A 23,630-nucleotide genomic window follows, 5' to 3' on the forward strand; every position below is an offset into this window, starting at 1 on the left:
CTGCGAGCGGAAAACGATGAATGACTCGTTTCAGCAAGGGGATTTAAATTTGGCTCAACGCGCGCGAAAGTTGAAATTCAAAGGGAGTGCCGCGACCCCCCGCCGGATGGCACCACTGGCGCGCCGTTTGAAAAGCACCGTTGCACTATCGCGAAGAAATTGAAGAATTGGGAAGGAATTTTTTTTCTACGAAAGTAAGGGAGATTTTGCTGAAATTGGAGGTAAAGAACGAAAATCGGGGGCAATAGAAATGGACCTGGAGAAAACGAACTGCCAAGGTATGCGAAAATTAGATACGAAAATCCTGGTCCAGCGTTTCTTTGGGGAACCTGACTCGGAAGAGAACGAACCGAGGGACTTGACGAAATGCAACAGCCTTTGCTCCTTCCTTGACGAAACTCAATGCCAAGGTAAATCGAAACCCCATTATCAGGTAAAAATCAGTCAAAAAGTAGGAGCTTCAGGACCCTCGGATGAGCAACGGTCGCCGATCATGACGAGAGACGCAAGGATGAAGCTGAAGAAGCTACCTATCTTCCGGGACGACGTAGCCGTGGAGGAGTACGGGTACAGCGAAGAAATCGCCTATCAAGAAAACCAGGAGCTCACCGAGAACTGCCAGGAGTATCTGAAGAAGTTGTCGATCTCTAGGACAGGGACATGCGACATCCACGTTGCGTCCGACCAGGAGACGGACTCTACGAGGAACCTGGACAACAAGAGGAATCTACAAGTCGAGAAACCGACGTTAACCGACCATGGCCAGCGTTTAAAGGAGCTCGGCATCGACGAGAACGTTTTAATGGTTGACCAGGAGGATCCAACTCTGTTTCAGAGACTCCAGGAGGAACACCTCCCGCTCGACATTGAGGTCTTCAAGCTGGACTTTGAACAAAACCACCAAATGCCGAATTTCACGCCTCCGTCGTCTCACAACGACCAGGGCTCCTCTCCTCGTACCCGGGGAATGGAAACGCCGGAGTTCGTCAGGAACGCGATAATCCAGCACCGTGGAGAGATCACGTTATCCCAGAAGTCCGACAGCAACGAGGACTTTTTCTCGGGGAAGACGTTCTCCTCGGTTAGGATAAGTCCGGTCGCCTCTGATACTGAAATCGACACCTTGCTTTTAGGGCAGGCTGCGTACTCCCCGAGGGACTTGGAGTCCTCCTCGCAACCGTTCCTGGGAACTCAGACCATCCTTGACATTTTGACGCCCCCGCCTGTGGACAAGAGTATTGAGACAGAGTACCTAGGCATCGAGACTTTTCACTTCGACCTGGGAAAGGAGCACCAGGAGTTGGTTTTGTCGACTCCGACTTCCTTTGAACGAACAAACGCCTACCGTGAAATAAGCCCCATTCGCCACACCGAGATGTCGGAACCCGGCATCGCCGAGCAGCGGCTTCCCGTTGGCGGACCTGGACATCCGAGCGAAAGTAGAAGCCCCATTCTCTCGTTCCCGCGTAGAAACTTGGGTGGATTCATGCAAATTACGAGGTCCGATAAGCCCGACTCGGCCATGGCCATGGAGAATTGTTTTACGAGCGCTGATGAGGAACGTTATTCCCAAACGACTGATCTGACCGGGAATTTAAGTCTTTTCGGGCGAACTGTGGATTCTCGAAAAAAACCAGGAAGCCATGAAGACGACTTTGCGAGCGGGGGGAATGTCTTGAAAGCGCGGAGACGTCTGCATTTCGCCACTAAAGACGGAAATACTGGTCCTGCGAGTAGCAATAATTTGGACGTCTTCCGAAAAAACGACGACTTGTTAAGGAACGAGTCTGAAAGAAAGGCAACGCAAGTGATGAGCCAGAATTTAGGAGACGGCAACAGGTCGGAAGGAGGCGCCGACAAAGAACTATTCCTTCAAAGTGGAGCTCCGATTTTTTCCTCGAGCGACAGTCCGATTTTGCATATGTCTATGGATTCTGTAACGTTTTCTAGACCGGAGAAACTCCATCCCGGCGAAGAGAGCTTCGTGGAAGCGAAGGAATCGAATGGCTGGAGAACCAACGGCGTCGACGAGCTGGACGACACCTTGATCAACACCGACGGGATGTACTCTCCTGGGAGTCTTTCAACGAATCTCAGCAAAGCGACCTCAGGTCGGAATCGGGGGGATATCGGCAAGGGCCAGGGTAAGGATCTCGCCGAGGAAGACCTTAACGAAACCCTACCTTTGGTCGAACAGGTCTCAGAGGCCGATAGGGACAAGAGGACGAAGAGTCCTTTGATTAGTAAAGGATATTTCAAGAAGAAAAAAAATCTAGCCGATGGAGTGGTCCAGCCTAACGTCCTCGTGGCTTCTAGCTTGGGTTTTCCTCTTCAGACCATGAGTCCGATCCTGAAGAAAGAAAATTTGGAAGGAGTAATGGCATGTAAAGAAGCATCGAATCGCGACCTGGGAGACTATGTACGCGACGAATTGGTCGGTCGGACCTCCACCCCGATGAAGGGCGGGACCTTCCATTTTCGTCGAAGCTTTCTCCAGGACACGAACGCTGCGCGTTGGCCTTGGGATTGCGGAAACCCGCGCAAAGTCGACTCTGACTGTCGAAATAACGACGTTGATGTTGATCATTTTAGCGAGGATCCGCTGAAACTGTCCTCGAAGAAGCGTCCCGAAGACGCGGCGAAGGGGAGCGCGTCAGTAAAGGATGGTCCAGGCGTTTTTCATCATTTTAGTACACGAGTGGACGGAGAGAAATCTCCCAAAGACTCTGGTGTTCCTAGGGATTGCACGGAAGAGGATACCTTACTCAATACTCAGGATAATCAGAAGACCGAAGAGTGTAATGCTACCTCCACCTCGCCTTCGGAAAATTTCGATAGCGCGTTCGTGGAAAGCCAGGTGAATAAAAATTCACCTGACCCCCTATATAAATCGGACACTAAGGGCGACGGGTACAAAAAAATGAGTGTTATTAAGGAGGGAATAATCAATTATCCTGATAAGCAAAAGGATGATATAAACTCACGTTCGTGCAAACTTGTATCTTTAAAGATGTTGTCGAATTATTGTTCCGAATATGATAAAGCGTATACAAGGCACGATTGTATGCCACTTTCGGGTCTGACATTGAACGAGGAGGGTTTTAAAGATTTAGTCGAACGATGGGCGAAGCCAAAACGGAAGAATGTGCGGAATAAAATTAATAGCCTTCTTTTGTCGTTAAACGACTTATAATATTTTTATGAATACATTTCTTGTGGAGTGTTTTAATATTACGCAGATATTAAAACATGTGGACACTAAAATTATAAGGGAGGTAGTTTGTAAGAATTGGTCAACATGTATACGCCTGTGAGTTCGAACCACTTTATATCATCGCACGGTATCGTTGTACATATGTTGCAATGGAATCCGTGCTTACTTGCAAGTTCACGCTGTGCAATTATTTTCTGTTGTTAAAAACTGGAGACGTACATTTCTCAATGAATAAAGGTATTCGTATAATCGAACGCGACATTATTGAATAACCGCTTCTTTGATCTCGGTGAGATCCAGTCTTCGAGTTGCTTTAAGAAATATTACGTTTTTTATACAATTCATTAAACATGAGTTCTTTTAAACGGATCTTACCATTTGTTAAGGATGTTAACCTTCGACCGGCACATCCTGGACTTCCTATAATAGGAGGTACTTCGTTCTTCTCTGTAGATAGTTTCTGAGAAGTTTTTGTACAATATTTTGATGATTCAGGAAACAGATATGTTTTTTGATTTATCACTTCTTCTTGCCGCCAAACCCAGAAAAGCCCATAATAGCTGCCATTTCATCGGAGGGTCCGGCATCTTCGTCATTGGCTTCCTCGATCTTCCTCTTTCTGTCTTTTCTTTTCTCTTTTCTATACTCTTTAATTTTCTCCTCCTGAAAAGTTTAATATTATACAGAGTGAAAGAAAAAAAGTGGAGTACACCTATCAAAGTTAACGTACCTCTTCCTTCAGTTCTTTCACCCTTTGTTCCAGATCGTAATCCTTTTTCTTCTCTTCCATCTTCTTCTTGTTGACGGCAAACCTGGCTTTAACCTGGTCCAATGTTGAGCGCTCTATTTTCATGGACATGCCCAAGTTACGCTGATCTGAAAACATTATTACAGTTAATAGATCCTAATACAGTGTGCAAAATCTATGTACCAAAAACTTACGTTTTGTCCCATTAATGTGATCCAAGAAGTTAATAGAATCTTTAACGACACAGTCACAGACATTGCAGTAGTACCTAAGAAGGCAAAATAATATCAAATGTTTTCTGTCTATCAAAAATATTGAATTCAATGCTCCACCTTAAAATACATTTTAACAAATCTGTACTCACCCGCCAGTTTGTGACGATGGAGTATTTTTATTAATGACAACGCTTTTGCCCAACTTAGACTCAAGGTCAACTTTATAGTCCCGCTGTTTGAGTAACTCCCTTTTAACGGCAGGTTGTTTGGGAATACCCAACTCTTCCTCTGCGATCTCATCTTGAAGCCGTTGCAGGGCTATCCTCTCATATTCTTCTCTGTTCCATTTTCTCCGATGATCGTCAGGCCGCTATAAAAATAAATCAAAGATTTAGAATGAATAATACACTCCAGACATTTACAAGGCATTAATTGTCAGTGAAATATTTGTAGTAACAGGTTATGTAGATTTGGTACCTAATAATTTCTGTAGCTTATAAATATTGCCATCTAAAAACTAAGTGTTAAAAGTTTCTTAAATTACGTAAAATCATCTACAACTATTTTGATTTTCCTTACCGTCGACATTTTTTAGCGAATTATACACTGTCTGCCTTTAGTAGAAATATTCCCTAAACAATAGTGAAGGTGTCGGCAATTGCATTAGGAATTCAGCATGAATACCAATCTATAACCTGCGCAATAAAATTCCCTGTTTAATAAATATTAACAGCAGAGATGATCTCTGTTGATATTTATACCTTCTCCTAGTATAGATGTCGCTGGACGTCGCGTTCCACTCGAATGCATAAAAGAGACGCTCTGTGTTGCTCTGCTTGCTCTAAGGTCGTCTTTTAAACGGTTGCAACTAGTTTGTATCAGTTGCGATAAGTTGCGACAACAATGGACAATAATTATGAAATGAAAATAGTGAAAACAGTATAAGTTATGGGCAGCCATAACCTCTTCGAATTGTACAGAATGTAAATAGTAGCATGCGAATTATTCAAATTGTTTACTGCAAGAGAGTTGAGTAGAATAAGGTAGAATAACGAAAATCCGTTATTTATTTATTGGAGTATAATTTAATACGAAAAAATGAATGCCGATGAAGATTATAATATAGCGACGAGGTATCGCACAGTTAGAAAACATTTAGACAGCCTGGGTTACAGACAGGCACTCTCGTTTGATGCTCTACCACTGATCGAAAGGTTATTAGCTGATTTACTTCAGACCACGGAGAGTTTAAAACATTTTAAGGCAATTGCTCAAGACAATATCGAGGTACAGTGCTTTATTATATTTTTGACACCATCTATATTTTAGACTTTTAATGTAGTATGCATTTGTCACCTGTTTTTCTGTGACGTTTGACATTCAAATGACCAAAGTACTAAATATAATAATACGTGACCAATTTTTCCGGGACTATGGAATCGCTCCTGATACTTTGTTAAATATTGTTGCTTGTAGGCATGTAGTCAATTACAACGTGTGGTTGATCCTTATAAGTGTGACAATACAAAACTAGTTCAGGAGTGCAATCAACTTCATTTGGATCTCATACAAGCTAAGGATTCGCATCAGAAACAGGTTAGGGAGCTTAAAAGAGAGCTACACAATTTGGAGTCAGAGTATGCCGATTTTCAATTGGGGGCTTCTCGTAACTTATTGAGGATTAAAGAGCTAGAGACTGAATCGTCAAATAAAAGCAAGAAGATATTGGAGCTCCAGGGAAAATACAACAAACCTATCATATGTACCAGTAATATTGATAATTTATTGCTTTATTATTTGCCTAGGTTATGCATTATATCTACAACAAAATATCATTGCAGCTTCTAAGAAACGTGCTTGCTACCCATTGAGAAGACCAGTATTCGAATGCGATAGTCTTCCACAAAAGAAAACCAGTTCTACGTCACTGCCAAGCTTAACCAATGTCGATCCAACTATTGTGGACCTGATGAGCATGGCTGATCACAGGATGAATGTCTTAAATCATGAGGTAACGAAATTAAAAGAGGAACTAGAACTTCAGACTGACGACGTACAAGCATTAAATGCTCAGGTACCACAGACTATTTTTTGCATGCATTATGTGACTTGAATTCTCTGCATGCTGTTGGACCAGGATTTAAAATCATCATCACTTGTATAAAAGTGTAGTTACACACGGCGACCAAATTTATATTTTATAATTTAATATTTTAGTTAACGTCAAAAGAGAAGGAAATTATTCGGCTAAAGAAAATGTTGGAGGGTGGCCGACCATATAGCGCTGTCGTTAAGGATTGTTGCTATAGAAAAGTTGACAAACATTGTTGTGCAGATGGCAATGAGTTGCGACTGTTACAGCAGACCAAACAGGATTTAGAACAACAATTGAAGGGTATGAATATAATTTTCTCAGTAAAGAAAATCTTATTTTGACATAATTGGCTATTTTTTATTTTATTTTACAGAGGCTTTAAATAAATTACACGATGCCATGTCTCAAGCCATGAAATTAGCAGAACGCAATGAAGAATTGGAAAAGGAATTAAAAGACATCGATCACATTGCGTTGGCTGTCGAGGCAGATTGTAACAGCACTGTTAAAGAAAATAACCGAAGAGTAAGCAGATTGCAGGTATCCGTGAAAAACATTTTTGTTTATACTTGTCCAAACATTGTAATTCAGTTCCAATTGTTCAGATACTGATTTCAGGAGAAACTGGAAGACGTCATGACACAGGTCCATATTTTGGAGAATGAGTTAACGGTGGAGCGAAGGGAGGTACAAGAACTAAGGGCTGATCTCGAGGCAAGCAAACTCGAAAAACGAAACATACAGCGAGTCTTAGAATCGACACTGGATGAAAAGAAACAAATGACTGATCGTATTAATCGACTGACAGTTGTCGGTAAGTATTGAAATATTTTCCAATCATATTTTTTGGCATTTATCGAGACACGGTATTCCAGAGAAAAATTTAAACGACGAAATAGAAAGACTGACCAAAGAGAATGAGTATCACAAACAGGAGATTATCCACTTGGAAAATTCAAAAATTCTATTAGAGGAAGCTAAGGGTACGCAAGAACACTCAAAAGCGAAGGAATTAGCAGCTAGCGATAACTCGAAAAAACTTAAAGGGAAGGGAGAGAAAGATGACAAAAATAAAGGAAAGAACGGTCGCAAGAAAAAATCGGGTACACTAGAGTCCCAATGAGCAAGTTATATCATATCAATTTGTACCATTTCGCATTATTCCTTTCTCGTTCATTTTTTTTTTTACAATCTAACAGTGCTGCAGGATAAAATTTTCTAATTTACATTGAAAAATAACAGAGTGCGCCGACATTTAAAAAAAACGCATAGAATTGGATTTTCATTTTACAGAGTATTTGTACAAGAGTAATAATTTTTAATAATAAATTTACAGCATCAAAAGGTCGACAGCCATCGCTATCGCCTCTCGTACAGGAAGACAACAATAAACAAAAGGAGTACATTGAAACCGCAAAAGAAAACGAGGTTACAAGGGATACGAATACTGACTACGCCATTAATGACATCCACAGAATCATCGATGAGAAGGAGGCATTGATATCATCGGTGAGTTAAACTTTTCCCCAAAATTCCCTGACGGACCCACAATTTCACTAAAAATTTTCCAATGCTTTCAGTTGAAGCACACAATAGAGAGAATAGAGACTGAGAAGGACTACTACAGAAACGAGTATAACAAATTCAGAGAGCAGTTCAACAAAGAAAAGGACAACGTAAGAGAAAGTAACGATAGGAATATTCAATACCCCAAGTAATACTTTATCCAATCTTCAATTCAAATCAGGCCGACTTGTGGGCTCAGACCTGTGAGTTGAAACGTCAGTTAAACGAACAAGAGCACACGGTTTACGAGCTGCAGCGGGAGAAGAAGGAGCTATGCCGCGAAAAGTGCAACTTGGAGGCGAAACTTAAATCCCAGTCAAGAAGGACCTGCATGTCCTGCGCTCCTTCCAGTCCGTGCAGACATGGGTCGTGTTCCTGTCCCTCGCCTTTGCCACCGAATGGAGAGTCCGTTGTACCAAAAGTAGGCTCTCCTGAGTTATTGATAATTTCTATGTAAACTATTACCTAAATTCTTGAACGGTAACGTTGCATTTAGGCGACCATGGAATGTCTGGAACGGGAACGAGACGCAGCCAGGGCCGACGTAGAGCGACTGGCGGAGGAGCGCGATGCCTTGCGTGAAAGACTTAAGGTAAAACTGCAAGGTACTAATCTAATCTGCACATCTCTGATAGCTAGTTATACCTAATATTAAACCCCTAATTCCTTGTTGGTCCACGCTCCTGGGTTACGGTGTCGCATGTCGAACGAATGATATTAAATATACCTCGGTAGTATCCTTTATATCGTGTACTTAGACTAATACTCGTCACCTTATTAATTCACCTTTTCCTTTCCACGACTCACTGCGAACAAACTTGAGGATACGTCGTGATTTTTTATATATTTCTTTATCCGGCAATCGGTCGCGTAGATGACAGTGGAAACGCATTCTTGCGAGACCCGACGACTCAAGGAAAGCCTGGAGGACGCAGAAAATCGGTTGAAGCACTTTGAGAGGGAAAGGCAGGACCTTTTGCATACACAGGGCACTCGACGTGCCACGATAAGCGGTCTCGAAGACCAGCTGGAAGATGCCAGGGAGGAGTTGAGGAAAACCAAGCAGGAACTCGCTGCGCAGCGCACTCAATACTTCCAATTGAGGTGCATAATCTTCCTCGTGATAATTATATTATCACCCTGTAGACTCGATCGCTTTATCCGTGATTCCTTTCAGGGCGTTGCAAGATCAAACGGATCAGGCCCTAGGAGACGTGCAGGGTCAATTAAGTCAATCGGAGACAGAATTGAACAAGGCTCTCGATCGCAATAGAAGCATGGAACAGCATCAGATCCACCTCGACAACCAAGTTATGGAGCTCAAGCAGGAGATCGCTAACCTTCGCACCACCATAACCCACCTGGACCATGAAAAGGATCAGTTGCTGGTAAAAAGGAAAAAAAAAAAACGCACAAGCAGCATCGAGAAGTAGAAGGCGAAGCTAAGTGAAATTGATATCTTTGACAGATGGCCCTGGACGAGAAGACGGAGAGGATAGCCAATCTGGAAAGAGAGGTCAGGTCGAAGGAACAGCAGGCCAGCGAGGTGCAGCAGCAGATTCGAGACTGGGAGCACAAGTATCAGTGAGTATTAAATATGGTTTATGTACAGGAGTCTCTACTTATTTACAAGAGGCTCTACTTATTTACAAGACCTAGACGAGAACGGCGACGGGGAATAAATAGCACAAGGATAAAGTAAATGACGAGTGTCCTAGAGGGACGCGTCCGGTAGGCACTCGGCGTTTCCCTTGGAAAACTTAACAAGAAAAAAAAAAAATCGGATCATCGTCGCTCAATGTCCAGAATGATCCGAGACGATACAGGATCCTGGGGAGGCAGGATAAATCAGAAGTTCACCGACTTCACCCTGTCGTTGAGGAACTTGGCGAGGCTGACGGCGGGTGGTTGGCATCTCCCCGCGGAGACGAGATCGTTGCTTTCGACTTCAGGAACCTCGGAGCTTTCCGGGATCCTTTTGTACCCCGGTCTGCACTCACACCTGGCCCTGGCTAACGATTTCGTCTCTTCGTCCTGCCAGAGGACGCCTTTGGGTATTCTTCGAGGAATCAGCCACTCTCCCTCGGTGCAAGGACCGCGGGTGTAGAGCCGATAGCAGGTCCCGTTGATCGCGGTCATTCCGGGGATGTTCTCGCAGTCCCTGGCCTCGTCCTCCGAGCAGGCTCCGGACTTCTTCAAGGCATTGGTGCACCCGCAGACCCCGTTGTAACTGATTCCGTCCAGGGATGGTCTCACTTTGTAGTCGTACAACACGACCTGCCCGTTCGGACAGGGTCCTTTTGAGCCTATCCTGTAGCAGGTCTTCTCCTGGGGGAAGTAGAGCCTTCCACGTTTACAGGGGACGGGCACGCAAGTCGTGGAGTCGATCAGCATGTCCCCGTTGTCGCAGGGTCCTCTAGTGTGCACTCTGTAACACAGTCCATCCTTGTAGAGCACGTGGTCGGGCTTGCAGACGCATGTACCTCGGACGGAGTCCTCCTGATCCCTGACTTCGTCCGTCACCACGAAGTGGTGACCCGGGAGGCAGGGCCCGATACCTCCTGGTTACCGAAAAATAGACATTAATTATTTATTAAACAATTACAGCACTATGACTCGAACTATCGCACCCTGGCTCACCCAGTTGGTAGCACATTTTCGTGGCCGCGTGGAAGTGCGGCAGACCCCCGTGGCAGCCGCAGATCCCGCCAGGAAGGAAGAGTTCTCCAGGCTCCGAGCAGGGTCCCTTGGTGTAGTGCTCGTGGCATCCCCCGTCACCTCCTGGCCAGTGGTATCTGCCGAGTTCGCCCTCGGTCGAGCAGGAACACTCGGCCAGGCCGTCACCCCCGACGACGATCAACTCCCCTCTGGGGCAGGGACCCCTCGTCAGCTTCGGATAACACTTTCCATCCCTGGGCCAGAATACCTCGCTCGCTTCGGGACAGGGTTCGGGTTCTCTGCAGACTCCCCATCTTCTCCTGGAGCTGAAAGATCGGATAGATTCATAAAATATTTTCCTAGGGGATGAGTAATTCGGTTCGCGATTTTTACCTCGACTTTCCGGGGAGCTCCGGCACCGGGGCGAAGTACTGACCCTCGGGGCAGGACGCCCTGGTGAAGATGGAGTGGCAGAGCGCGTCCCTCGGGGACTGGGCCGTTCCTGGGGGACACCTACACTCCGCCACTGTTCCGCCCCCTCCTGCGGCTGGTCCCAGTTCCATGGTCTCAGGACAGGGCGCTCCGATCTGAAAAACCAGGTTTTCCGTGCGATTAGAATAATTAATCTCCTCCGTTCCTGACCAGTGATCTCTCTGTCCTTGTTCCAGGGCTCTTTCGATTTCTATGCGCTTCCAAATACTCACCTGGAATATCTTGTAGCACTTTCCGTCGTCTGGCCAGAAAAGGAGCTGCCAGCCGCGCGGCTGGGCGGCGCAAGGATTGCTCGACGGATCCGCCCAGGGCGGGGGGACTATGGCACTCCTGGCGGAGATTATCGCGACCAGGTGGAACACGATCTTCAGGATATCTCGAGCCATCGCGTCCCGGGCTGGGAAAAATTCAAGGATTTAATCTCCTCGTCCTCCACGCTATCGTCTACTTCTTCTTCGACTCCGGGAGACCACCTCCGGGGTGGAGGCGCTTCTCTCCTCGGCCCGGCCAGTTTCCGACTTTCATTCTCTTCTGGTGACGCTAATTATATTATTCTCTTTTTTTTTTTTTTTTATAGAGGAGAGATCACGATTTGTATGGCTCCTGTGAACGGCCACGATAGCACGCTCGACCAAGTACCGCAATTACCGGGACGCGTCCCCATCTCGCCGTGGAGTGACTATGACTGAACGAGCGGCCTGTCCATTCCAGGTGGTTTGCGAATGTCGTGCGTGTATTACACGCCTTGCATGCGAGAGATTAGGCCTCTCGAAAAGACAAGACAAGCAAAGGGGATTCCGCTCTACGGGCCGCCAAGCCGCGACATACTGGCCAGACATAAAAATGCCCATACTTTCACTGTTTCACTATGGCAATGGCATTGTCCCTGGACTGGACGGCCACGAGGACGTGAATACGAATGCCCGGTAGTCCCCTCGTTCGAAAGGAAAGAGGAGCACGTCGTGGAATTTGGCGAACCCTGAGAGAGAAGCTCCACGGACGTGGACTCGCTCCACCCACGTATATATAGATGTATATATATATATTTTTTTCTCTTTTTCTTTTCTTTTTTATTATCAATTCCCGGCAACGCAGGGGACACGAGGCCTTGCCCAAGGCTCCGAAGGTCGAGTGAAAGTAGACGCGTTCCGTTTTGAAGGAGGAAAAGGGAATCCGAGAAGCTACCTCCGCCGGAATTGCGCATCTCTCGGAATATCCGAGATACTCGGGGAATGCGAACTCGGAACCGGTACCACCAGGGTCGCCTTCCTTCGAGGATGGTTATCCGGATGTATGTAAATGTTAGAAATATTTGTCCTGGATTTTCTTCCTCTTCGGGGGAAGAGGGAGAGAAAAACTCGAGGGTACCGCGCTGGGAAAAGGATAGGGATCCTTTTACCCGCGACGACACGTAGGTGTCCGTTTACCCTGGTCTTGTGTCCCCTCTACGGGTCGTCCGGGACGTCAGGTCGACCTCGGTTATTCGATCCCCGGACTTGCAGGATACGCCGAGGAAAGTGCAAGTGCCGGGGAATTTCCCGGGCAGTGATAAGCAAGACCCTCCCAGCCGCGACTAATTGCATCCACGTAATTAAACGCGCGGACTCGGTGTACGAGTGCGTAGGGAAAGAAAGCGAGAGTGGTTTCGTCCGATTATTACTTTTCTCCCCTCCGAGTATTATTTTTTTTTTTTTTACTCTCCTCTCTCGGCGGAGAAGAAGCTCGATCTCGCTTGCGCAATTCGCTAATTGCGAGTTACCGTGCGAGCGAGTTACGTCAGGACTTTCTCCCCTGGGTTTTCGGACTGACGGGGAAAAAAAGAAAATGGAAATGGGGACGGGAAAAATCCTCCGGCGAATTTTTCTTTGCGACACATCCGAGACACCCGGTGCAGGGTCTCGTGAAAATCGATACGAGAGCCTTTTTGTTTATTTCATTTCCGATTTTTCTGGTCGACTCGAGAGTCGCCCTCGTGGCCATGGGAACTTGGTAGCAACAATCACGAATCATGACTCTTTACTCGGCCCGAAATTGTTGGTGTCGGCACGGTATGTGCCCTGCATTGTTCTCGATACACTTTAGAAGAGGTTCTGGGGACCAATCCGCGGATTAAGGGATACCTCGTCGACGTCGAGGAGGAATTATTTCCACGGAGATATGGAATCCTGCTATCCGGTGTGTCCTTACTGCTGTCTGCCTTGCGGCGATGACATTCGATATAGGTAGGACTTCGAGGCCGACGTTTGGTCGATTTCGTGTCCACTTTCAGACCGTACCTCGGTCTCTGCTACCCTGGCAATTTGTCCATTCGGGCCTTTCCTACAGAAGCCGCGTTACAAAAATTATTGACGAATCCTGGCCGAGTTGCGCAAGGAGAGCTCCGTTTAGAAACCCGATGGGTCCTCGATGACGAGGACGGTAAATCGTCCGGAAGAAAGTGGGCTCGAATTTATGCCCGTCCGGGTTCACGTAACGCGCCTTTTGCCACGATTTAGCATAAAATTAGCCGGATCGACCAGCTGATCGCCGGCTGGGAGAAGAAACGTGGACGAGGGATTTCTTACCCGGGTTTTCTGCCGCCGATTGACCCCGAGAAAGTCAGGCAAAACTGCGAGGTGACTTGCCTCTTCAGACACGCATTTCCTCCACTGACACCGATCACTCTGCACGCGTGTTTAATTTTTCCTTTTTTTTTTAATCTCGATTCGTTAAGGGTAGTCACTCCCGGGTCCGGGAGTTCGCTCGCTCGGTGCGACTCCCTTTAATATTATTTAATAAATTTCCAATTTTATTCTCGCGCGCACTTTTCATCTTCCCCACGAGGATGCCACGGCAGGACCATTGATTCGTCGCCTCCCCTGGTGGGAATGAATTTATTTCCGGCGGATGGGGAATTTTTTTAATTATTAGGGGGCTTCGGGGAACAGGGTGGAGAGAGTGGAGTCGCGCGGATTGATTGTCCTTTTTATTTCGATGGTTAATTGGTATCGTTTTTCAGGTTCAGGTGGATTTCCTTTGAGATTCGAATATCTCCCCGGGTGGAGGGAACAGCCGGGGAGAGACACTCCTGGAGGGGTCTCGCCGAGTCGAGAGTCGCGGAAGGACTGACCGTCGAGTGCGACCGCTCCGAGCTTGTATACCGTTACCTAACTCCTGGGGACTTCTGAAACCGAAACCGAAACCGAGCTGCTCGTCCTCGAGGTCGTTCTCGAACTACCCGAAGAAATGCCGGCCACTGCGAGAGATTCCTTGAATTTTTTCCATCCGCTTTGCGGAGGCGAATTCGTTACTCTACGCCTTGGCCTGACAACTCCTCCCTCGTCTTCCCAGCCCTACGTAGAAAATCCAGAGTTTCTTGGCCCCTTCGGAGTTCCGGCAGTAACAGTCCCGATGTAACCCGTTATGTCACTCCTGGGAAGGTTTAGGGAGCACATCCGGTAACGGGGACCTCGGCATACTTTTCCTTTGATGTCGGGACCGAGACGTTGCTCCATCGGGCTGCCCGTTGCCTCATCGATCGGAGACGGGCCTGGGACACTAAACTGCACCTTTCGAAAATACTCGCCTATTATTCTCCACCTACCTACATAAATCTATACAAATGTCAGTACATGGGAAATTAATTGCCTCATCGATCGGAGACGGGCCTGGGACGCTAAACTGCAACTTTCAAAAATACTCCCCTATTGTCCTCCACCTACCTACATAAATCTATACAAATGCCAGTACATGGGAAATTAATTTCCCTCCCGGTTGAAAATAATTTTCGACGTACTTTGGATTAATTTCCTCATACGTGGCTAATTCTCTCTTAAATTGAAATTCATTCTCTATGGATTTCTGCAACTCTCCTCGCAGCGATGGCCTCGCGGCTCTTGTGATAGCGTATTAATAATGGGGTTATCGCGACCAGCTGAGCTTCTCTTCTGTTCTTTTTCTTTCCCTGGTGGTCCGTGACGATATGGGCGATCGTTTGAGAGCGTTTTTGGTCCTCGGGTGGTACCGAGTAGCTCCAGGAAACCCGGAGACCCTTGAATAACGGGACGCGTTGAGAGATCCTCCTTTCCTGGTCGAAGGAGGGTCTTCTGTCATCTCGGAGGCATCCGAGACCGACAGGAGATCCAGAAGGGGAATAATAACGAGAGGATCCAGGGACTCTAGGGCGATGCACTCTGAGTCACCGTTCTCTCCGAGCCGGGACTCTCCTTTGATCTTTTGTCGATTCCTGTCCCCCCTGATAAGCTAACATTTCTTTTTAAACACTTGGACACATGGGAATCTAGGAAATCCACCCAGTCGTCGCCTGGGGCAGGAATAAAATTATATCAATCATGATAAATCGCCCAGGAGGACAATCCTCCGTTTAAAGGACTGATTAGATTTCTTCAGGGATTTTCTTTTTTTTTTTAATTGTGAAACCGAGGAGGAATTAATCTAAGAATACTAAACGTCACTCGCACGTGCTACTCGACTCCTGAGAGTGGAAGAAAGGGCCTCGACACGTGAGGGATTTATAAAATCGGTTTTTGGAAATCCACCTACGTGAGGGGACTCGTGAGTTGGGCTCTTCCTTGGGCTTGAAAAACTCCATGTACGGGTTTTAGAAAAATATCCCTTGCTGGGCAGAATATCGGTTGAATTTTAGAGAAATGGAAAAAGGACGGTCGGTGTCCAGGCAACCTCTCGGAGATGTAAGAGAAGGAAGTGCTCGGTTATTATGCTTGGAAACAGTACGTGAAAGAAGCCATCAGCAGGTGTATGAGCAGGCAATAAAGGAGCAACTAACCGGTGAACTTCTTCTTCGGGTCATCTCGGTACCGGCGAGGAAACCTGGGTTTTATTAACTAGAGAGTACTTCCGCGGTCGCAGTTGCGACTATTCGCAGGCTGTTCAGTTTTCCCGGGGACTTTCGATTGCCTTTTCACGCCAGACGTAAGGAATATTTTCCTGGATTAAAAGGATAAGAGGAAAAAAATATACGGAGCTCGTTTCCCCGGATTATTGATGTCGATTGCGTGTCAGGGACTGACAGTCCATCGACACGTGTCCAATTTTTCCAGAACGACTTATAAGTACTCGCCGAGCAGGAAGGAAATTCTCTCGCCTCTCTTTTCCCCGGAAACGCAGGAAATACCCGACAAGGATATGCTCGTTTCCGATTTTTCCATCGGGACCGTGATTGTCCCTCCCCTTCGAGAAAAATGCTAATCAGCACTTCTATCATCAATTCCCTAGCCTGGTTCCTTTAGGAACGCTCGTTATCACATCCCCGGATTTTGGGAAATTATGGAAAATCATTTTCTTGGGTCCGGTGAGAAATGAATTATTCTTTTTTTCTTCCTTTTTTTAACCCATTCTGATTACGTAAATTCAGAGCTAGGTGAGGGTTTCACTTTCGCACCGGTTGGGATCGGCGTCGAGGCGATCACGTCTCGGGATGCTGGGAGCAGCTCTCGCACCTTAGGGAGAGTGAAAGTCGAAAGACTTCGTCTTATAACGGGAGGGAGTATAGCGAGTCCGGTGGAAACGGTCCCCAGGATCGTTCATTACGATCGACCGGTTGCATTACGCAATGCCGAGCGTAATCGGCTCTTCTCGTAGCCGTGGTGCGCGCTCGTGGATGACCGTCGCCAACGATAAATCCCTCCGATAAATCCCCCCGATAAAACGGAGGAAGCTTTCCTGCATTTTATCTGGAAGTGCACTCAAGCTTCCGGGTTCCCCGGGGTGGCGAACGCCTGGACCTTAACTAGGCTCCATAAGAGAGAAACTGAAAGATCAATCGGACATCGATAACGTCCAGGATGGTCTCTAATAATTTTTTTAAATATTTTTTGGTGGCGAACGCCTGGACCTTAACGAGGCTCCATAAGAGAGAAACTGAAATATCAAACGGACATCGATAACGTCCTGGATGGTCTCTAATAATTTTTTTTTTCTATTTTTTTACGCCATTCCTCAGTCTCGAGGAATGAAATGCAGGACTCCTGGAGTTTCCTCGTTCAGTAGGTCGCCTCTCAGATCCTGGAGTCCGGAATGCACGACTCGGGTGAAGGGTAACGTCACGTTTCGATTTTTAATCGAACCTTCCCCGGAATCGTGACGTTGGGCAACTATCGGAATAACCGTGCGCTAATCGTCGCGATTCGCCCTTGTCCCGTTTGAAAATGGCCATGGGCTTGCGCAAGGAGAGATGAGTGCGTGGTGTGCATGAGTTCCCTCTTGGGCAACTATTAGCACGTGGCTGAAATTCGTATAATGGGTTTAATGTAACGAGTCGGTGTCTAATTTAGGTTGTGCGTGGACCAAAGTGCCGAACAGGAGCGTCAGCTCCGGTCCATGCAGCTCGACATGGAGAACCTTCAGCGACAGCTGACATCGGCGAACCTGGACCGAGAAAACGCGATCCAGGAGAACAGGAGACTCCAAGACGACCTGGCGGCGGTGACCTGCGAGGTGAGGAACCTGCAGCGAGAGCTGGAGACCTCGAGGGCCGAGTCCTACGACCTGAAGAGGCAGCTGCAGACCTACGTCGGCGAGGTCCGCCGAGCCGAGGAGCTTATCAACAGGAAGGTACGCCGATAGGGAAGGAAAACAGGGTAAAGGGGACTGATCCTGGCCTCTTCCCCAGGAGAACGAGAGGACCGAGATGCTGAATCACTTCAGGAGCCTCAGCCTGGAAGCCACGGTCCTGGAGAACAATAATCACAGCTTAGAGTCCGAGGCTGCGGAAGCGAGAGGAGCTCTTCAGTCCGCCAGGGACAGAATTATGGACATGGAGAGGCAGCTCGCCGACAGGGATTGCCTAATCAGGGGCTACGAGACCCAGGTATCGACCCTGAAGACGCTCGAGCAGAGAACCTCTGTAGAAGAGGCGGATAATTTATGTGGACGTAGATTGTATACTCCGGAGAGGTCGGATTAAGTTCGGGATTAGCATAGGAAACCAACAAGGAATTAGATCGATATGCCTGCAAGCCTGCACCGAGAGGTGCAGCCTCCTGGGTGCTTCGGGTCTTGATGCCTCGTTTTTTAATCTACAGATTACAGAACTCACGCAAAGCGTGGCCAGCATGGAGACGCAGTTGCGGCAACAATCCGAACAAAGGCAGCGAACGGAGGCGGACTTGAACGCCGTGAGAGATCTCTGCGTCCAGCTGGACCAGCAGAAGGAGAACCTCCTCCAGCAGATGGGCGATAAGGACACCATCAAGGCGCAGGTATGACTGGTCTTGCCTAGATAGAAAGTGGAATGGAGCATCTAAGGGCTCGTTGCATTTTTAGTACGAGGCGGAGCTGGCCAGACTCAAAGTGGAGCACACCATGATCCAGGACCAGATGGGTAGGGACCACGTAACCGTGGAACGGTTGGAGACTCTTCTGGGACAGGCCAGACAGGAGTCCATCAATTGTCAGGCCACCAACCAGGAACTCCAGAGCGAGATGTCCAGGCTGAAGCAAAAGATCTCGGAGCTTCAGGCGCAACTGTAAAATTGAGATTTATTGCGAGCGGTCTTACCTTGGATTGGGATTTCTTCGGTTAAAGGGTCCTCGTGGATTTTCCAGGACCTCGGAGTCGGCGGAATTGAGGAGGTACCAGAATCAGGCTGCGGAGTACAGCAAGCAGATCAACGATCTGCGGAGGCAGGTCACCAACGAGAGATTCGACAGGGCTAGGCTGGAAGAGGAGAATCGAAGGTAACGCGAGATTGGGAGATTTCAATGCCGGGTGATCCTGTCGGAAGCTGTCCAACCTCGATGGATGGCTCGTTAACCTCGCGATTAGAGGTTGTCGGGATTCTTGCTCCTCGTTATTCTCTCTTACGATGCAGACCCTCTCAAGCGTGCTCCCCGAGTAGCTTTTCGTCCTCGCCTTATGCCCGAGGTCCTGGGCAGAGTCCTTCCTCGTCGTCCCGTCCAGATTCTAGGTTCCCTCGCGACTGGAGCACTCCGGTGGGATCCAGGTAGCCTATCCTCCTCGCTGAAAGATCGAATCCGTGAAAAATTGCCCAGAAAATAATCCTCCAAGGCCTGGTCTTTGATATGCCTATCAAGGGTCCTTCATAATTTCGGAAATGAAAAATCGGCCAGGGTTCGGATATTTTCTGCGCGATTTCCTGTACCCTCCAACAGCGTAGTCGCGCGTTTTTCACCGTTTTCATGGCAGATCGAAGCGTTAGAAGAAGCGAGCTAACTGCGGTAATGATTCGAAAACTGCCAGGCAAGCGGACTCGCTGAAGAAGACGTTCCACGCGGTCCAAAAGCCCGGTCGAGACTCCGAGGACCTGCTGTCTCCAGAAAGAGGAACGTCCTCGATCCCCGCCTCCCGATGCAACCGATTCCCCATGAAAATGTCGCCCGTCCTTCCGTATCCATTTCCAACTCCGTCCACAAGGAACGACTCTTGCTGCGAATCTAACAGATCCTTGACTTCACCCTGAAGAGTCCCCTTTGATGCCCACGTCCGTTTTCGTACTCGTCCTTAGCGTACTCGGTGCCTCGTTCTTTTTAGAGACATTTATCCCTCGTCTATTGTAAACCCTTGAGATGGTCTTTTTCCTGTAAAATATAAACTCGCGAGAACAACGAACACCGGGGAGATTCAATTCTAGAAATAAGTATGGAGTTTTAATTGTCTAATTATTTTATCATTTATTAAGACACGGGGTACAGCCGCGGAGGTATCTCCAGGTGTTGTCCGACTCCTCGAGATCTAACTAACGCGGGTCCTTCCGATTTTCTTCTGTTTTCAGGTCGCTCAACTCAACGCCGGACAGTTTTAACGTAGACTTAAATGTAGTGATTTAAGAGAGTAATTTAAAATGGCTCGATTGGTTGATGTAGAGATCCTGAGAGAGGCGAAGAGACCGGCAGCGATCCTGAAGTAAAGAAGTCTCGGAGGACGAAGGACCTCGAGGAGGGAGAATGCCGCAACGCCTGCAAGTGCCAGGACTCCGGCAGGATTCCCAAAATCGGCGGGGGAAAAGACGATGACGTGCCTTGCATTAGTATTATATTGCAGCCGGACGTGCTCGTGAAGTCCTGTCGCAGGGAGGTCCAGGGTGGCCCGAGTGCCTCGGGATTTTATGGACCTCCAGGAGATTCTAAACGTCCTGGGTTTCCTGCAGGGACTGGCACCTTCCACGGTCGAGCGAGCAAAGAAGCTGCCGGGACGAACGCCAAGGGAATTATCGAGGATGCTTCCCCTGATAACGAATCTAGAAAATCGGCAGAAAAGAACTCATCGACCAGTAAGCAAACCGTAAGTCGCAGCCTCGAAGTAGCTCCCCTTGCCAGTGAAATTAATTCTGCTTTGAAGCGCCCCGAGGAGTCGAGGGCCCCCCGAGAAATCGCGGAGACCGTGGAGGTTTCGGCAGAAAGGATGGAAGATGAAAAAAAGTCCTCGGAGCAAAAGAAGGTGAAAGAAAAGCAGGGAAGTGGAGTCAAGGATGCTGGCCTCCTGGTTTTGAATGCATCGGAAGAGACGAGAGCTGACGAGGCCTCTTGTGTCGATGAAGGAGTGCAAGTCACCACGGAGGGAAACTCGATAATTAAAACCGAAAGGAAAGACGCTGCATCGCGAGGAAACTGCCTCTCGGAAAGGATCCACGAGACCATTCGTAAGTTGCAGGTAGATTTGGAGTGCACTTGCTTCAAGTTCCGGAACTACAAGCCACCGGATTCGAAGCACCACTCCAGAGATCTTGTGATACACGAGGGGATCACACCTTCTGGTTGCAGCACCTCGGAGGCACCTGTGGATGGTGGTACACCTGGAAAATTGGATAAATCCATAAATTGTACTAATTCTTTACACCGTAGTGATAATATTAAGGCAGCATCTAATGAGACCTCGACCGATGGATGCTGTCCTGATGACACATTGGATTTGCTGCGGAGAGCCATCGAAGCTCAAGGGGCCCTTCCGGGTGGAACAAGTGGCATTCAGGGGAAGTCTTTGAGGAAAACGGATAACGAGGAATTATTACAAGTGAGTTTCAAGGAGATCAATGGAAGCCAGAACGCTGCGTCTCCACCTGAGAGCATTCGTAGCAGACCGGAGAAGATGACAGTCTGCGACTTCACCAGACCAGAGTTTGTGAAGATGTTGACCGAGATCAAGGAACACACCGAAAACCTGGAGAAGCAATTGGCAGCAATGAACTGCAGCATAAGGAGCAGAAGAGAAGCTCTGAGTTTGGGGAAGGCGAGGATAAGTAGAGGTTCGGTCAAGGGGATGGGGAGTTACTGTTTTCTGCAGTCCAGGGAGCAGAGGTCTGTCGAAGGAAGAGCCAGCTGTGGCACGGCATCGTCACCATCTGTTAATTTTCAAGGTTCGACCCATAGTAGAAGCACTGTGCAAGTGAGTGGCTATTATCCAAGTGATGTTAGAAGGGAGCCAATTGCAGCTTCAACCCCGAAGAGAATTTTTACAAGCTCCGATAAGAAAATTACCCGAACTTCGAGTTGCACTCAGACAGCTTCTTGTTCAAGGATGCCATACAAAAGTGTTAAGATCTCTGAATGGGAGAATACGACAAATCCTAGTAACATCAAAGTAGTGCCAAGAAGTAGCATGAAGTGTTTTGGGCAATCCTCTCGCACCGATGCCCGAAAGAAGTGTCCAACTTCCAGTGCAATGCGAGCTGGATCGAGAAGCAGTTTGAAAAGTTCTGGAACGTGTTTCTGTTTTGATGAGCATACCTCGAGAAATAAAGAAATTCATTCTCATAATGCTTCATCCAGTCAATGCGAAGCCTCTACTTCTCGATCCAGTCCCAACAGATGTTCACTAAGAACGAAAAGCCCAGCACCATTGAAGCGGTTAACAGTTAAGTCTGGTATGTTAGCTGATGTCTGTACTCAATTGTCAATGCCTTGTGTAGACGTTTCTACGTCATATTCTTCAACAAAGTACAGATCGCTACCTGTTTCAAAAGGTCCTTCCCTGTCTGCAAAACCTGGCAAGTTACCGAGTATCATAAGCTCCAGGGTTAAATCATCCAGAAACTCCAGGATCGACCGATCAGTGTCTACGATAGGATATGGACTGCAGCAAACTTGTCATCACAAAACTATTCAAAGAGACTCCTATTCTATGAGGAAAGTAACTCCAATGGCAAGAATTAGAAGAACCCTTCAATCTTCGTGCCTTAGGAGTCCCTCGAGTAATAAAAAATTTAGATTTATTCGAGACACTGGGAGAGTAGTTTGTGCAGTAGACTCCTGTACACAGACATTAATAGTTAAGAAAGTAAAAATATCTCCAGAAAAAATAGGACAGCAGAGATTCCCAAATAAATTAGAATACTCTCAAGCTATGATTCAAACGTGCCCTAGGAATGAGCAGCATTCTCCCTCACGGGTAGCATTAAAAGGTACAAAGACATGCATTTATTCCGTTCCCAATGTAAAACAGAATCTAGCACTTTTCAAATCAAGCCAACAATCAGGTCTCGACTTGCCAAAGGAATTTTATTGTAAGAGTCGAGGGACTCTTTGTTACAAGAATAATTTTAGAAGAAACACCGAAGAAAGAGCCACATCAACAGACAAATCCAAATCGATTAGCCGAGACAAAAGTTTGCAACAAGTAATAACTAAGAATAATTTTTTAAACAACTCTGCTTCCAACATGAACTCCGGAAATAAAGGAACAATCCTCGTCACCGTCGACCTGGATCCTACACCATCCAGTGAAAGTATCAGTAAGAGACACATAGAACCCTAAAACTAAGTCATAAATATTAATTTTATACAAATCTAAATTTATACATTTCCTTTTTCAATCATATTGCAATAAAAACTCTTTTTGCAAACCACTTGGTGCTCGTGAGAACAAATGTCTGATGTAAAGTTGAGTTACGAAGTTCATTTGCATCGAGTAGACATAGGTACTGTTTATTGCAATAGTTTTGCACTTATATAGTTCTACATATGTTTATAAGCATCAGCCCCAATGAATCAATGATCATCATCGAAATGTTTAGGAGCATCTGGATATTGTTTATCGAAGAATTCAATGTACTCTTTCTTGCGCTTCTCACGAAGAGCGAAATACTTAGGGTACATAGCCTTTTCTATAGGATGCCAGTAGTCAAGGATCCAATCCGGTAGTATGACTTCGCGATCATAGGCTATGCCACCAGGAGAATTTGGAAACTGTATCGGCAAGTAGTGCTGGTACTTGAAAAGCTCCTCTTCCCCAGATATTAACATATCCTTAGCCACTCTTATATCTTTTATGTTTGCACTCTTGTCAAAACGGTCTCTGAGTAAGACGGCATGGTATCTAAGTAAAAGAACAGGAAAGTCATACATGTGTATACTTTGTATACTCGGTAAGAATTGAAAGGACAACGTTGGACAAGACTTTCTAACTCCAATTATTCTTCTGTGATTATTTTATCATATACCTGAAGTCGTGTCTTATGGGAAAATGACACCTCAGCATGCGCACTGCTCTTTTATACAGAGAACATACTTTTTGTGAATGACTGCGAATACCAATCGGTATTTGTGCCATCGTTTAATTGTTAAATAATATTTAAATCCTCTCGATATATTAATGCAGCATCTTACAATTTTCGTTCTTCTGAACAAATTACATCACCGGACAGTCGAACCACTCTAAAATTTTAA

At 46.7% G+C, this 23,630-nt stretch overlaps 3 protein-coding genes across 4 annotated transcripts; 1 reads left to right on the forward strand and 2 right to left on the reverse strand.

Annotated features, from left to right (window-relative positions):
- Positions 1-3,311: 3,311 nt before the first annotated feature.
- LOC105699318 (zinc finger matrin-type protein 2) lies at positions 3,312-4,836 on the reverse strand. Of its 2 annotated transcripts, XR_001104008.1 has the most exons (6): positions 4,757-4,836; positions 4,327-4,547; positions 4,157-4,230; positions 3,945-4,090; positions 3,590-3,877; positions 3,312-3,525 (listed from the first exon to the last, which is right to left on the reverse strand). XR_001104008.1 is itself a non-coding variant. In XM_012424191.1 (5 exons), the coding sequence occupies exons 1-5, from the start codon at positions 4,763-4,765 to the stop codon at positions 3,734-3,736; spliced, it is 594 nt and encodes a 197-aa protein (XP_012279614.1). In that variant the 5' UTR covers positions 4,766-4,836; the 3' UTR covers positions 3,312-3,733. The 2 variants fall into 2 exon arrangements, 1 of the variants encoding a protein (XP_012279614.1); XM_012424191.1 differs by having other exon boundaries at positions 3,312-3,877.
- A 200-nt stretch (positions 4,837-5,036) lies between these two features.
- Positions 5,037-22,734, forward strand: LOC105699523 (centrosomal protein of 135 kDa). The gene is made up of 20 exons (XM_023434128.1): positions 5,037-5,464; positions 5,654-5,945; positions 6,019-6,251; positions 6,395-6,572; positions 6,646-6,812; positions 6,891-7,086; positions 7,148-7,375; positions 7,609-7,781; positions 7,853-7,948; positions 8,020-8,259; positions 8,335-8,430; positions 8,713-8,942; positions 9,016-9,226; positions 9,307-9,422; positions 17,282-17,561; positions 17,620-17,817; positions 18,032-18,208; positions 18,273-18,475; positions 18,555-18,686; positions 19,833-22,734. Exons 1-20 carry the CDS (start codon positions 5,276-5,278, stop codon positions 22,717-22,719), a joined length of 6,522 nt encoding a protein of 2,173 aa, XP_023289896.1. The 5' UTR covers positions 5,037-5,275; the 3' UTR covers positions 22,720-22,734.
- A 132-nt stretch (positions 22,735-22,866) lies between these two features.
- LOC105699524 (NADH dehydrogenase [ubiquinone] 1 beta subcomplex subunit 9) lies at positions 22,867-23,608 on the reverse strand. Its single transcript, XM_012424593.2, has 2 exons — positions 23,405-23,608; positions 22,867-23,280 (listed from the first exon to the last, which is right to left on the reverse strand). Exons 1-2 carry the CDS (start codon positions 23,512-23,514, stop codon positions 22,953-22,955), a joined length of 438 nt encoding a protein of 145 aa, XP_012280016.1. The 5' UTR covers positions 23,515-23,608; the 3' UTR covers positions 22,867-22,952.
- Positions 23,609-23,630: the final 22 nt, after the last annotated feature.

Source organism: Orussus abietinus, unplaced genomic scaffold (assembly GCF_000612105.2).
Source record: "Orussus abietinus isolate OABI.00-Male unplaced genomic scaffold, Oabi_2.0 scaffold8, whole genome shotgun sequence".
Lineage (NCBI taxonomy): Eukaryota > Metazoa > Arthropoda > Insecta > Hymenoptera > Orussidae > Orussus > Orussus abietinus.